At 38.7% G+C, this 15,989-nt stretch overlaps 2 protein-coding genes across 4 annotated transcripts in view; both read left to right on the top strand.

The window, feature by feature from the left end:
- The first annotated feature begins 167 nt into the window (after window positions 1-167).
- Window positions 168-9,222, top strand: LOC135238024 (tumor necrosis factor receptor superfamily member 6-like). Its single transcript, XM_064305650.1, has 7 exons — window positions 168-344; window positions 3,541-3,640; window positions 4,632-4,700; window positions 5,054-5,137; window positions 5,856-5,913; window positions 6,245-6,333; window positions 6,531-9,222. Exons 1-7 carry the CDS (start codon window positions 330-332, stop codon window positions 6,560-6,562), a joined length of 447 nt encoding a protein of 148 aa, XP_064161720.1. The 5' UTR covers window positions 168-329; the 3' UTR covers window positions 6,563-9,222.
- A 1,161-nt stretch (window positions 9,223-10,383) lies between these two features.
- Window positions 10,384-15,989, top strand: part of LOC135238164 (LIM domain and actin-binding protein 1-like) — a 37,228-nt gene continuing 31,622 nt past the window's right edge. The window contains exon 1 of one of the 3 annotated variants that reach the window (XM_064305876.1): window positions 10,384-10,652. The gene's annotated coding sequence lies outside the window, so the exon portion shown is untranslated. Of the gene's footprint in view, window positions 10,653-10,728; window positions 10,931-15,989 lie in introns of those variants that run through there. The other 2 variants (XM_064305873.1, XM_064305875.1) reach the window with 2 other exon arrangements.

The raw sequence follows: 15,989 nt of genomic DNA, 5'->3' as shown, positions 1-15,989 counted from the left end.
GCTTTAATTTTTTGCTTGCATGAAGTCTGGGCATTGGAGCAATAACGGCCAGGACAGCGGCTTTACTTTTGAGTTTTATCAATTGTCATAGCCGGTGGGTGTGGTTTTGGCACAACTGCGTTGCGATTCATAAAGACGGGGGCGTAATGAAACACATGCGTAACAAATACGTAGGCCTAGGTGGGAGTCGACCAAATGAGTCACATATATTATATAGCTACTCTAAGGTCACACTGGACTGTTCAAAATGCTGAGGACGTATAGCTGATTGAAAGGTTACTTCTGTTTCGAAGGCAACGAAAACGCTGGAAAACGCTTTGATTTACAAGATGCAATTAATCGCAGTGAGTAGCGAGCTATTGTCTGTTGCTTACTGCTATATTGATAGAACAAAAATATTGCCAACTTCTGCGGTTTAGAAGTCATTCAGACGAACTTATCTAGATCGCTGTAATGCCTTTAATTCGTTCCTGGGGTTCCCTTGCGTATGGTAATTTTGTAATTGTTCCAACAACTATTGCAATCCCAGAATTTTTATCAAGCAATTTTGCTCAGTTACGTGCTTTTCATGTTTAGAGTGATTACTAACCCTTTAAGCCATATTCTTGTCAGAAGTAGTTAGCCTATATAACCTCCGAGAAGTTACCACCCCATGTGATCAGCACATTAATAAAAAAAATTATTATTCGTTTGTGCTGCGTGATTTGTGCCGTAAAAATCATAATTTGTGCCATTATGGTTTTTCATATATTTCACATTATATTTAATGAGCTGTGACGTCACTTTCCACCCCAAGTAACTCCAAATCGCTCCAAAGTAGTCTCGGTCGTTTGTTCTATGTCTGTGCTCATTTAGCCTATGCCGTTGAAGGGACAAATGTGGTATTTTTATTCTTTAGATATTAAACTTTTTTTTTTACCAGTGACGTCATTTCCCACTCCATCATTGTCCAAATCGCTCTAAAGTAGTCTCGCTCGTGCTGCGTTTGTGCTGTATTTGTTTTGTTAAGTGCCGTTATGTTTATTTAGATATGAAGCGTTTTATTATAAGGCATGACAAAATCCAAATTGGTGTCATTCGTTTGTGCTGGGTTTGTGCTCGTTTGCGCTGTAAAAATGATTGTTTGTGTCGGTATTCTTTCTGAGATAGTAGCCTAAACTTTTTGACTTCTGAATAATCATCCAGCCTCTCAGATAGGTTGCTAGCTAGGTCATCTACCTCCGAGCATCGTTCGTGCTGCGTAGCTATTCTCATCACTGACAGCGTTCATGTAAGCCAGATCTACGCAGATTCTGCGCAAATTAGTTAATCGTTATATTATGGGTTACTTTTTTTCCTGTAACAAACCTTTGCAAATGTTATGAAGATCAGTTTGCTTGCGCACAATGTGCGCATATCTGGTTTACATGAACGTGCCCTCAAAATGTAGCCTATGTTTGCATATTTATCATCATGTCTAAAGCTAAGTTTTATCTCCAGTTACTTAGAATCTCGATAGTTAGGCTATAATCGCTGCTAGACGCTCAAGAGAGGAGTGTGTAAACAACGGCACTTAACAAAACAAACAGCACAAACCCAAAACCAGCACAAACCCAACTTCACGGAGGTAACCTTTCCATGAAAAAGTCTGATGTTCCCACTGTGCTTATTGTGCTATATTGCATTTTAACAGATCAAATGAAAAATTGAGGAAAATTAGTAGTCTTCTAATTAGGCTGTTGATCACGTGTTTTTTAAAATGTTTTCTTAAATATATTAATGCAGTGCAGGTTTTGCTTCTTATCACTGAAGGTAAATAATCCCTCTAAACTTGAAAAGCACTTAATTAAGAAAAAAACGAACATCTTGTTATATTTCTGTTATTGCAATTATGGTTGGAACAAAAACCAGCATACACGGGGGCCTGGGACTGAGTTCTAGAAATACTGCCTTGTGTCTTTTTTTCTGAATGTTAGACAATATATGTCAAATATGTCAAATTGCGAATAACTCAGCATGCTAATTTAATTGTGATACAGCTATTTAATAACTAACTGAAAAGTAATGTAAAAGTAACTGGAATGGAACATACTGCATTTTCACCTTGTTTGGTTTGCAGTGAGCACAGGCTATGTAAACAAATTGGATGTAGGCTAGAATGTATCTGATTTATAGTAATGTTATACAATCGGTCTGTCGTCTCATTAGAAAGGCAGCTGAGGTTAAACTCTGTCAAAATGCTGAAAACGGAATTGTGCACAGTGTGGCTGTATTTTATTTGGATTTCAGAAACATAAATGAGTTTCTCGCAAAGATTATACAGATACAAAAGCAATAGTTTGAAATGTTTTATTTTTAATTAGTTAGTGAGCCAGTGTAATGAGTTTGAGGTTTGCTTTAGTTCGAGGAGGGATTTGAATCTGGGCCTGTCACCCGTCCAGTAGTCCCATTGGCAAACACGCTACTCAGTGAGCTACGAGGCTGCAAAGTTTTGTTCTTTTGAATGCATGCACTTCTGTGTCCATGCATGTGCATCCAATGTTTTTATTGGCTAATGTACCTAAACATCCAATGGTGAGACGTATTCTTTGTGGGCCTGGAGCATTTGTGATGATGTGATTGGCAGGACAAAGAAGAAGAAGGAGAAAATGCAAAATCCCCTAAGTTTGGGACGTTATTGTGTAGATGTGTGTTTTTGAATTCTTTCTGTTGGAATGGGGTCAGAAGGTACAGAAATGAATGTTTTAAGGGTTGAGAGTGTGTGGTCTGCTGAACTGTCTGCTGTCTGGGTATGCGGAATGCCCCGCCAAGGCGTAACCTGGCATGGGTGGCATAGCTGGCATCCCAATTCCAGCAGTTGTAATTTTCAGAAATGTTTACACAGTGCTTGCAGACTGTATGGGGTGCTGAATGCAACATAAAATGCGATTATTTTATGGATTCCTTTCTACAATTACCCAGAAAATCCCCATTTTTCTCACATTTAACAACAACTGAATTGTACATAAGACACAACTAAGTAGATGTCCCAAATGTTGTTAGGACAGTAGTATTGAACATTTAGTATATATTTGTAACATTTAGCTAAATTCTTTTGCCTGCTTTCTTGCTTAAATACTGTACAAATCTGGTTAACAGTGTAGCCAATATAGAACTCGGGAAGGTTGGGAGTATTGTAACTAAGGAGAAAAGACAGGTTATCATTGGTTTTTAGTGTCAGATAAAAGTTTCATGTCAAAGGTGAAAAGAGTGCATGGGTGGAGAATACTATACGATGTGAGGAATCTGAATATGACCAGAGAAGGCTTGCAGAAGCCATGTTTAGGCAAGGAACTACACAGATCACAAGATTCCAAAATCCAAATGGTCCCACAAATTTAGCCTATTTTCTGTTGGGAGTAGGGGTGTGTAAGTGTGGGTTTATTCCTCACAGGAATTACCCTGATACATGACTTGAGGTCTGCACAACAGTCTGATGATAAGATCAGTGCAGAGCCCTTTAAAACTGGATCCTACTGCTGCTTTCGAGCACTAAACAATCTTTCTTTTATTTCTTTGCAGATCATTGCCATGTCCCTCACACCGGCCCTGGTGAGCAGCAAGTGTTCTTCAAGTGAATTTCTCACCGAGGAAGGCTTCTGTTGCAGAAACCCTCAGCCAAGTATGTCAGTCAATGCTTCGTAAGCAGTTGAGCATGCTCATCAAAGTGATTGAAAACTGATTATATCCAGAACGAGTCCTAAGAATAAAAACCCCAAACCGTAATAAAATACCACAACCTGAGCTTGTACAATAGGTATGCGTGTTAGGCCTGTCTTGGAGAAGGGACCAACACTGGTTCCTGATAAAGTACTTATTCAAACCTACCTCCTTATATTAAATCTCTGTAATTTTCAGGAATGCTTGATTCTCCAGATGCTGCAGGTTTGCTCTGAATTGGGTAAACCTGTATTTAGATTTAGTGCTCCTTGCACCTAGAATGAGTTACAGTGCACATTAAAGCTGAACTCTTTGATTACCATGGAACAATTCAGGACCCTGATAATGGACCTAGTAATCACTGAATGTAAATGATCCAACTGAATTGAATTACTATTATTATTATTTAATTTTAATTTAAAAATTATATTTATTAATATAATTGATATAATATAATTAATATAATAATTAAATGATATTTTATGTCGTGTAACCCTTAACATTTGACTGTTAGATTACTTCTGTTTTATTCAATTTTTGTAATCAAGTCTCCATTGAAAAAGAGACCCATGGAGTCTCAATGTGATTTCCCTGTAAAAATCGAGGTTATAAAGGGGAGGAGAGAGTGAGATGAGAGGGGAAGCAAAATGCAGTCTGAAGATTTGGGTCTTTAGTTTACGTGACCACCCTGGGAAGTTCCTTCCACCATTGGCGGGGTCAGTGCAGACAGGGATGACTTGAGAGGAGAGAATACCAGAGCCTGGACTAGGTGGTGAGGCAGGGACCAAAGTCCCAAATACACTGGGGGATTCAGAATTTGGTTTGAGAATCAGCCTCCCTACAGACTGCGTCATCTACACTGCCTTGCTTGAAAAAAAGCTTTACTGTATGAAAGGGTTTGGGTGGTTTTCCGCCAAATTGACTTTTTAATGAATATGTTTTTATTTTTGCAGGTTTCTACGTTACCAAGAACTGCACCCTTCAGAGTAGCATTTCAGCAAGGCCATGCAGCACATGCACAGGTAAAGTATTTCACTGAGTGACGCTAAGAAATGCTTGACTTCCATCTCCTGACTTTCAGTTTTACTGAACTCCCCCCCCCCCCTTTTTTTAACGTTGTGTGAATTGTATGTGAATGGAACGTAGATCTATTTGGGTGCACACAGTATGTTAAGTGTATTGAATTAAAAAAACGAACTGACTATGTGATTGAGCATTGGAAAATGAGTGCCTGTCTACCACTGGCAGTATTGCCCAGAAAAACAGCAGTATCTATTGTCAATGTGACGTGTTCTAGCTGGTCGTAAATTCTACAACCTCGAGCTGATAAGCATACAGAGCCACAGAAGTGACTCCACGGTGTTTGCGTCTGCAGGGATGGGCATGAGGATCCTGGCCAACTGCACCCGTTTCTCAGACACCAAGTGCGGTTGTGCGGACGGTTGCAGAAACGAGACTGGTGAGGCAAGGTTGGGGGGCGGGGGGAGGGGGGTGCTTTTGGACATGGTTACAATCGGCGCTCTGCCACTGAAGTGGTGTCCCGAGGTGAAAGGGTACTGGTCACACCCAGCAAGAAAAAGTAGACATGGGCAGACTTTGAAGACCAGACAATGCTTTAACAGTCCAGGCCGTAAGAGGTAGTGCATGGTTGACTCGCTGCCTGTTTCTCCCAACGTTATGCTCTACGTGAGGCTTAAATAGCTTCTCCTCTTTGAAATATGGCCAAGTCTGCTCTTGTCAGTGCGCAACCAGCTTCACTGGCTTGCTTCGACTCCCTTTACCAGCACGAAATAACCTGTGCAGTAGCTGGATTTTTGTTCGGATTCGTCTAAGAATCTGGTGATTTCACGGGAGCGGCATTTGTGCAGAAATTGGCAGACACGTTTTTGAAAGGGAATTGCTGCTCTTCAAATCCAAATGCAGTGACCTATTCTCCCAAACTGCCATTACTGTATAGTCTGTTTCCTCGCTTTTGCTCGGTGCCAATGTCCAAACAATCACTCCCTGCACCTGGATGTGCCCCTGTGAATCACAACACTCTATCACTCACTTGTCTTGGACTGTGGTACAGCATGAGGGGCCTATTCAGGGTGCTGAAAATGTGAACACGGAATGCAAAGTAAATCATAACCGTGTATGTGGTTTAAGTTTTTATTTCTCTCATTTCTGTTTTCCAGTGACAGACCCAACGTTGTGTCCAGAGTGTACAGCACAAGATCCTCCAGTCAATATCCTGTAAGATTTGTTTATTGCATAGTCGTGTATTTTCCACACAGTTAGTCTGAAAATGGTAAATGTCACCTAGAGATCTAGCTATCAAAACGAGCTATACAGTACTAGCAATCACTCTCCCTATAATGCTATATTACAAATTGTACTACTTCGATAGTGATAATGCAATTTGCTTTAATCATAATTCACAAAAGATGCCATTTTTATCCTGGCAGTCCATTTTAAGTGCTTTGTTTAGTTTGTTGTTTCTAATTCAATTGGCAGGAAATATACTGTTAGTTAATTGATTTACAAAGGTAATAATGATTCTTTGCCCTTGTTTCTCTCTTTCCAGTGTCCCCGTTACTGCTGTTCTGCTGATCACCATGCTGATTGCTCTGCTTGTGGTGTTTTGTCACTGTCACCATAAAAGTAGACAAACAGGTAACTATATAAAATGGAACACAGAACTTAACATTGTGAGATCTGAACTTTTACATATGACAAATAATGACACCTAAGTAATCACACGAATACGAGTCACACAGTGACAAAAGCTCTTTTATTCCCCCTCAAAGATGAGACCCTGAAGTCAAGCAGACATTTTTCAAGTCGGCTAATCCTTCGTCGTTCTTTCACAGGGAAGTTTCTGAAGAGTCCGTACCCAGTGTGAAACCTGGGGCTTTGAGAGAAGAGGTGAGAGGGTCAGTGACGAGGCTCCGACCCATTCTGTGGAGGCTATGGTGGGACTACAACGGCGGTGTCTTGTCAATGTACCGTCGACCGAGCAGGTGTAGAAAATTTTGAAATTTGAAATTGAAATTTCGATGGTCAACCCCTGCTACAATGGCTGAGGCAGTCATTGCTTGTGATTAGGTTAACCCCTTTTTGCTTTTCTTTTTTTGTGAATAAAAGAAATTGTTTCAAGAATGTATGGGTTAAAGTAGCTTACAAAATGTATACAGCCGTATAGTAATCTTTTATAAAGGTTTAGTAATGGTGGTGTATTGTCATCATGCTTACAATAGTATTACATATCATAATTTGGCACTACATTTTGAATTCTTAAAATCTCATCAGTTTGTATAGATTTACTCAATTTATGTTTGATGTGGAGTCATGTCTCTCACAAATTGACATACCAAAAAAAGGAATTTAGAGACTATGTTAATTTAATCAACTTTAATATAGCCCCACCTACTGGCTTTTGAGGGATTTTAAAATCTTCAGCTTTGTCAATCCGGTTTATGTCATTTGAATTGCATTACTTGAATTTTTATTGAACTAATCTGAATTTGTAACGATTATACTGAATTGTATGTGAATTATTAGTGTCAGCAGGTACTGAATTTGAATTTCAAACTTGAATTTGTTTTACAGTAATCTGAATTTAATTTTTAAATTGAATTCTACTTTAAAATTGAATTTGAATTGCATAACTTGAATTTTTGTTTCACTATTTGACTACAGTGGTTTGAAATTCCATTAAATATTCACTTTTAATTTCAAGTTAAAACTTCTAATTCAATATTCTTTACAATTCAGTTCTCATTCAATTCAATTTCAGTTTTCTGAACACACATCTGGGCACTTGTTCTCAAAAACAACAGAATGTAGGTCTGAACAAAGGTTCTTACCTTTGATCTCAGCTGTTTTTGTTGGATTATTTCTGAGTGTTGCACAAAACCTTTCGTATGGAGGATTTCTGCAAAGGATCCTTAAGACTCATACATTGTAAACCGCCTGCACATCAGAGAATGCTTCATAGGGCAATTCATGTTGACAACTGAGTTTAACTGCTTAGTCTGTTACATTTTTTTAAACCTATATTTTATCAGGCAAGTCAATTAAGATCGGAGATCTTATTTATAATGACCGCCTGGCAAAGAAGTTACAAATTGGTTTAACCTAATCAAAAAGTGAAAATTTGTCGCTAAGAATTTTGGTCCAGGAAAATTTCCCTGACAATACATTTTGAACCTTGCTGAACTTCAGCATAAAACTAACAAGAACTGACTTGTTTTGTCATTTTTGTTTGTTTTTTATATTTAGTTATATTTGCTAACTACTTATATATTTAAATTCATAAATCAAATATTTAATAAATATATTTAATAAATAAATAAATAGGGCGACAACTGGAATTACTTAGAGCTGTTCATGATATTAATGCTATGCCTTGCCTTGATTGAGTGGATAGTGTCTGTATGGATGTATTTGCATCTGTTTATCTGTTTTTTCTTCTTTCATTATTATATAATTATTACACTTGTTATAGCATTAACCTCAGGGTTTTGGTTTTGTTTAAAGATCCATAATAGATCTTGCTTGGAACTGGGGTGTTCAGTCCTACCCGAGGGAGGCTGGTGCAGACATCAGCTTTCTTCTTTTTTTTACATCCCATTGATATGAAACCCTGTGCAATCAAAATCACTAATAGCTACACGTAACGAACTGAAGAAAGCAAATGCCGTGATATTTTATCCCATTTGCGATGTTAAACGAGGCTTTTCTTTGTATGAAAGCTGTTCTAATACTGCCCCCTATGGGAGTATTTGGTGCTTATCTTTTTGAAACCATGTTTCTTGTATAATGTCAATGTCATAAATTATTTTGACAATTTATTACTCAGGGGTGAACTTGTTCTGAATTTACATTGAGTTCACACGTTTAGATACAACATTAAAAGGGAAATTTTGTAATTTCCTTTTTTCTGTTACTGTTTCTTGTGTTTTTATACATTTGGAAAAAGCAAATGCACATCTTAACCTAGGAGCTTAATGAACACTTTAAATTAAAGAAATTGATTGTACGGGGTTTGCAGGGAACTAACTGGCATTCATGTTTCTGTCTCTGGATGAATTCATACAGAGTTCCTGATTTTAACATTGAATACTGGCAGAAACCATGCTGAAACTTAAGTGATCATTTGAGACCATTTTTGTGTCACATACATTTGCCTATTATATATCTTCATTCTGAGCATACTTAATGTTTGTGACTATCTCCGGTTTTTTAAAAATGTACTTATAACAATGCTTGTCTATTGTCACTGCATTGTTGCTGTTTTCTTTCTTTTTGTCTGAAAGTTGAGTTGGCTGTTATTCAGTTGAATGTACTGTGAAGTGAAATATAATGCTGTCTTTTTTGTTAGGAGACCTCTCAAAGGTACTGCTATACTTGGTTTACAATATCCCATAGTGTGAGAGATGCTTTTTGCTCATTTAAATTTAAATGACTGATTTATGATACCATTCTATGCTCATGATGCTACTGTATCAGCTCTAATGGGTTCTCCGCAAACCAGATATGACAATAAATTATATTGTGAAACTTTTCTGGTCCTGTTCATTTCCTACAGAATACACATGTAAATATTTTCACAATTACACACACGAAAATGCATTCTGCATATTCCAAGGAGGTGTTTAACAGCAAGTAGTCCTATGCTTTAATCTTAATTCAGTGAAAACTGAAACCCTAATGAAGGGAAAATAGACTGAATATTTTGTGGATGTCAAAGTTGTTAAGATCGGTCAGATTGGTAATATCCAACATGTAATTATTATATTGTAGTTATATAGATCCTATTTAATAGTCATTGTCATTCTCCAAGAAAACATGCAAAACAAGGTGTGCAAATATACTTTAAAATGTTGCAGAATGCAAAAATACCACACACACGTAGTTCCGTCAATGTCATTGTTAGGCTTAATTGTCATTTCAGGACCAAGAACACAGTTATGTAATATAGGTGCTATTTTACACCATTTTAGCAGAATAATTATAAACCGTTTTTCCCTGAATTCAGAATAATGCACATAACCGCCTATTTTGTGGTAGCATCTTGCGCTAGAGAAATTGATTCGGAGCCTAAAAAGCATGCAGAAGATTTGATTAGCCGATGTTTATGCAGACCAGCGCTTATTTTATTTTACGTGTGTTCGAATTGTTGGAATGAGTAAAGTCGGACTTGTATCAAAGGCTTTAATGAAAAAGTAACTCTTCTTTACCACTAGATGGAACCAATGTATCATCAATTAATTGCAAATACTTAGGGTAATTGTTGCTTTTTTATACATTGTATTAATAATCATTGAATATTCACGATCAGATCGAATACGTTATAATAAGGATAACACAATGAAACAAGTGTTTATTGGAGTTAGGCTACTGTGTGGAACTAGACTGCTAAGTGGTAACTGTCGGCTATTTCAAGTAATGTTAACGTAGACCTAATTGGATTTGTTTTTTTTATCGTTCTGATTTTAGTTGTGATATTTTCAAGAATATTTCCAAATTGCAACCCAGGTAGCCTAGGCCTATACAAAAATCAGGAAACTCAAGCAAAAACAAATGGGTGGAAGAAATGTAGGCCTGCCAACAAGGGAAAACTTTGTGTGGGCTCCTACTCTAGAGAAATCACAGTGCCTCTGTTTTTTGTGACAAGACTGTTGCTTTAAGACCAAAAAAAAAAAAAAAACCGCGGCTCATTGACATTTTTGTCCCGCCCCATGTGAAGCCTGAAATGAACCGCGGGAGGTATGGACTCAAAAATCGAGAAACGTCAACGTCTTACTGGGGAAAGGAGAGATAACCTGGGTTACTCGTTTGATTTTAAGAAGTGTTTTCAGTGAAGCAATCCATCCTGGCGGAACAAACCCCTTCACAATATCCCATTAGCAAGCTGACAGGCATCACTGGGGCCCGGCTTGGGGCAAATACAAGCGGGATTGTGGAGTGGAGCCGCAACACCTGTTGAAGTAAGTGCTTAGTCTGAGTATGTGGATTTGTTTTTGCTTCTCTTGTACGCAGCCCTTGCATTTGAATCGTGTTCTTTTTTCAGATAAAGGAGAGTAGTAAACGTAAAGATGGAAAAACGCAATATCCCATAAGTTTTGGGCTTTATTGTGCGGACGTGTGAACTTGTTTTCGGATTCTGTCTGTTGACTTGAAGTCAGAAAGTACAGAAGTAAACGCTTTAATGGCTGAGAGTCTGGTCTGTAGGAAACCCCGAAAAGTGCCAAACTCTAGGTGCTGTGTAAGTATGGGGCATGCCGCCCCACCAAGCCGTAACATCCCAATGTTTTCGTTGCTTGATAACTTTGATTAACGTAAAAACACCTACGTGTGCCTGTTCTCTCCGAGATGCGTTCCACTTGCCTCTAAACCCACACTTGTTTGAATACTTATTATAATTTTACACAATTAACAAACCAACTGAAGGCTGGCAGGAAATAACGAGTGGACCTGTAATTTACGAACTATACATTGCAAAACAGTAATGAAGCCTACTAAATCGTTTCAGCTGATGAACAGATTACAGTATCATTATTTGTCCACTGATTTATTATTATTTATTATTATTATTATTATTATTATTATTATAGCGACACTGAAAATTATGATTATGTGCCTACACTGAAAACATGCTTCAGTGGAAACCTAAACTTATTACAATTTGCTACATCTATATTAAAGAAATTCTCAATTGAAAAGTTTTGGTTACTTCAAATTAACTTGAAACATTTCAGTTGAGAAAAATATAGGTGTAAAAAAAAAAGGAAGCTAAAAACTTAAGCAATATGTGCAGAATACAGACTGTCCTAGTAGCCTATACCTTGACCGCGCTGGGCGACCCTTTCAATAGGCCTAAGCAATTTGAATGCAGCGCTGTACTTATTTCACCGCGATGTTCTTGTATTATCTGGGATTTGGAGTCCACGCAGGGGTGTCTTGGATCAGGAAACGGTACAGCCAGCCAGGACAGACGAGGCCACTACTTCCCTTTCTTTCCGTCTTTTGAAAAGGGCCACAAAGGAAGCAGGTGCTGTCTGCTCATCACATGATTTATATTGCAGGCCGGGCTCCATGGAATGCGTTCAATTGCTCTCCGTTTCGCCCATTCCCTTTCAGTGCCAGTGCTGGTTTATAGTTGGCCACAGAACTAGGCTGCTCTTCCCTGGATACTGACTGAATAGTCGGGCTTGGATTTTAATTAAAGAACTCCCCACAGAACGGTGTGGAACAGGGAACGATAATGGCGCTTTCTCCGAAGCACCCTGATTTCAAAACATACGGGATCTTTGTAAATCATGTTCCCAAAGAACGTCATCGAATTTACGGACTAGCCCCACAAGGTTAAGTGATCAATGGTGAATACAGGGTTTGGAAAACTTACGTTTCCTTCTCCTTATGCAAACCCAACTGCACCACCCGTGTCTGCAATTTACAGTGGATGCAATGAGTACGCTACAGTGGAGTGCGAAGGTCAGCCATTTTCATAGGAATATTAACAAGGGGTTTCAATGAAGCGGATAACACAATGGTCTGATCTTGTTTACGAGATGGTGCTACAATGGGCCACTGATTTGTTACACATGGGACATCTTCCGTGTGTTCTGTGGACAGGGCACCTGAGATTAATTACCGTAAACCCGTCAGATGTTGTCGCGCATCCACATACGCGAAGTTGCAGGTGTAACTGGATTTGGGCCATTATGAAAAGAGCGTAATTACCTTTTGGTCCTTTCAATATGATTTCATCTTTAAATAAGTTTGAACCAACATTTATGTGTCTTTTCTTTTATTTTCACATATAGACAACCTTTTAGATCTAAAAAATATTTTTAAATTCCATTTAGCTGTTCTATAAATACAGAATTTCAATAGTTTGTTTTATTAATTTGATTATTAAAACATACAAAACAATAATAAACTGGCCATGCTGCTATATTTGATGCATTATTTAGATTGTATACTATAATTTGTTTTCATTTCATAATATTTTAAGATTTATCATTTGATACTGCAGATTTATATTTTATGATTTATTGAAAGCTTTAAAAAGAGAAACATGTTCTTAAAGGTAGATTTCATTTTATAATAACAACCTGTGTCAAAGAGCAAGGAAGAAAAGAACAAGAGAGAGATGATATTTACAGGAATGTCAGGTAAGCTAGTAAACATAAGTTGTACACATTTTTATATTCTGTGATTCCTGATTCATAATTCTTGAAACTGAAACATCTGTAGTCAGGTGTAGGAGCCTTTTACTGTTTACATCAATGATCTGTATGTCCTGTTTTCCATGCTGTAAGCTAAGTGTAATCATGTGTGTTCTCTATGCTTCATTGGTCTCGGATTGTGGATCTTGGCAAAAAACCTAAACTTTTAGATGTATGGTACGCCATCCAATATCCTGTGCAGTGGGGCCATTGCCTTTGTTTGCGTTGCAAAGTTTTCTCACCACCATGAGGTTTTGTTGTGGGAGAACTCCTATTAACAAACAACTGTAAATAACATCTTGAAACCTTCTCTTAGGTAAACACATCAGACTTATAGTGATTGGCTACATTTATTGGTTTCACATACAGATTTTTAGCGACATGTACAGTAGCCTGCACATAATTCCCAAACTAAAATGTAAAGAGTTTTTGTTTTGTTTTGAATGTTTTTGAACCATTGACCATAAAGTAAGTCTGGTTATTGAAGCCATTAAAATGGGAGGAATTATGGTCTGGCTATGCACTATGGTCTGGCTATGCACCTTGTTTCTGGGAGTGTAGTCAAATGCCACTCAGACAGTTGTGATTTCGCAGGAAGAGATGCATATCATGCTGTTATCTCAGTTCAGAGACTCCCTCAGGACTGTGTTGCATATACCTGCCTGTGCTTATGTCACCTCATGTGAATGCATATGAGTAATTTGTGTGTGTGTGTGTGAGAGAGAGAGAAACTGCGAGAAAACAAAAGCTATCATTTTGTTTGGGCAAAGACAGTGGTGTGTTTGAAGATGCAAAGATAGTACCGGTGAAGGCAGGTGTGTTTGTGTGCTTGCTCATAATGCAAGTGCATTTGTTCATTGGTGGAACAGGGCTCTCATTGTGCTCTGAAGTTGGGGAAATGTCACGCTGGAGCCTCTTCTGCTCTCTGTAGAAACAAGCACGAAACCGTCCAGACCCACGGTGCAACTTGGCGAACTATATTTTTTGGTTGATTTTATGGCAGTTGGTTCTCTCAGAATTCTGACTGATAGGCAGGTCAATATTTTCATTGGAGACTTGATAGCCTACATCCCGCCTTATAACTTCAAAGTCCCAGGTAATTTGTGAATGGTTTAAATTGATTTTGACACTTCATGCTACAATCATGATAACGGCAATGACTGTGCTGTGAAGTGTAGGTAGCAAACCACAAGGCTGAATCATTTTGACGTAATTTACTGTTACGGCCGGCTCGCAAGGCCGCAACAACAGAGTCCAAAGTACCAAAAACAAGACAGAAACTGATCTAAAAACACAAACTGAGACTCAGACACTAAAACAAACAAAAACTCAAAGTTCACAAAATAATGGGGCTTCACAAAAACCTACCAAACGCAAACCACACAAAAGAAACCCCAAAGAAGAATCTCCCCAGCCTCATACTGCAGGGCTTATATTGGGCCACAGGCAGGTGGAGGCAATCAAGCAATTAAGTAATTAGGTATTACCTCCACCTGCACTACCCAGGCAAGCAGAGGCTGGGGATGTAACATTTACACAGAAACTATACGCCTAGATCGCCTAGTTTCACTCACTGTGGCCAAGCGGAATCGATAACGTTTTCGAAAAGATTTAATTCAATCTTCTACTGGGACTTTTGCCGTTTATTGAGGGTGTGACAGAAATTTTCGGTGCCGCTGACTATAATCGAATGTTTTTCACATTTACCTTTCGACTGAGCAAGTAGGCCTACCATTCACAGTAGCCTACATTTTTATGGGTTAGTGCTGTCAGATTGTGCTAGGTACTTTAACCTTGCACGGCGATCAATAAAGGCTAACCGCACAGTACCACTTACCTCTTGTCACTTCTATCACCATTGTAATGGACTAAAAAAGCCTTGAAACTACCTTTTCTATGTGAAATGCGTTGTCGAGCTCATGCGCATACACTGCTGGCGACATTCCAAAGCTCCGTTTTGCCCTCCGTACTATAGCTAGCTAGCTATGACACGTCCTCACCTCTGTAACGTTATTTGTTGTCTTCTGTGTGTCCATACGTCGGTATCTGTGGTTGTAGCTGTGTGTCCTTAGCTTCCACTCATGCGTGCAGGGTAGCATCCGTACGCGCTAACTACTTTAACTATAAAGTAGGCAATCCGTACGCGCTAACTAAGTTAGGCCTTAGGTAACCACCCTAACATGTTCGCGTTTCGCCTACTCCCACTAAACGAAGCACCACCAACGCATGCGTCCCATTTCGCCTACTCCTACTAAACGAAGCACCACCTGTGCATGCGTCCTACTAAACGTCCCTCTCAGATTGTCCATGAGTGAGTGACCACAATTTGCCATGCATAGCCCACAGCGCCAGTTCCTGCGCGCCGTGGGGAAAACGCCTCATTCCTCTGCTTTATCCCTCCATCTTTCGTTCCTTCATTCCCTGCCTTCAGTTTCTGCTCAGCAAGAATTAGTGCAGCAGTCGGGCTGCAGGATAACAGTGATGGTTCACCGCCATGTTAGTGAGAAAGAACATGTGTTTGCATGCTGAAATGTATTCTCCCAAATGAGTAAATGTATTATTGCAATTGTTTTGACCCACGAGGTCTTCGTCAGGCAAACACTAACACATTTACACATTTGGGAGCATATATTTCAGCGTCTGGACATCTTTTCTTTCTTACTTTTGTTTGTCTATTTTCTCTTGCACCTGAACCCAGATTAGGCTGGATGTGCACACTAGCCTATTGCCTCACTGATATATATGACCGCAGAAAACGTTTCCACCAAGGATACTCCACCAGCTGTCTGCAGCTGTAGCCCTTGACTGTATGTTGCATCGAGTAAATAATTGGGATGATTAAGCATTTAAGAGCAAATGTTGGCATGAAATTCAAAGATGAGAAAAGAAAAAAAAAGAAAAATGAACCATTTGAATGCGTAAAAAGCTGTATTAACCAACATTATACATTTTGTTGACACTGTTACTGCTGTTATTCCTGTTGCGTATTTATTTTTTCCTTATCTGTGTTTCTATGGAAACGTCTGTGAACTTTGAAACTGCTGACCTCATTTCTTCTTTTAAAATGATGTAGACAGGTTTGTGTGTTACTTC

The sequence above is a fragment of the Anguilla rostrata genome, chromosome 13 (assembly GCF_018555375.3).
Source record: "Anguilla rostrata isolate EN2019 chromosome 13, ASM1855537v3, whole genome shotgun sequence".
Taxonomy (NCBI): domain Eukaryota; kingdom Metazoa; phylum Chordata; class Actinopteri; order Anguilliformes; family Anguillidae; genus Anguilla; species Anguilla rostrata.
The sequence above is the reverse complement of the archived record's forward strand: the minus strand, read 5'-3'. Positions and strand labels throughout refer to the sequence as shown.

Coding starts and splice junctions, on each gene's coding strand:
- LOC135238024 (XM_064305650.1), top strand. Junction 4,701..5,053: donor GCCATGCAGCACATGCACAG/GTAAAGTATTTC, acceptor TTGCGTCTGCAG/GGATGGGCATGAGGATCCTG. Junction 5,138..5,855: donor CGGTTGCAGAAACGAGACTG/GTGAGGCAAGGT, acceptor TCTGTTTTCCAG/TGACAGACCCAACGTTGTGT.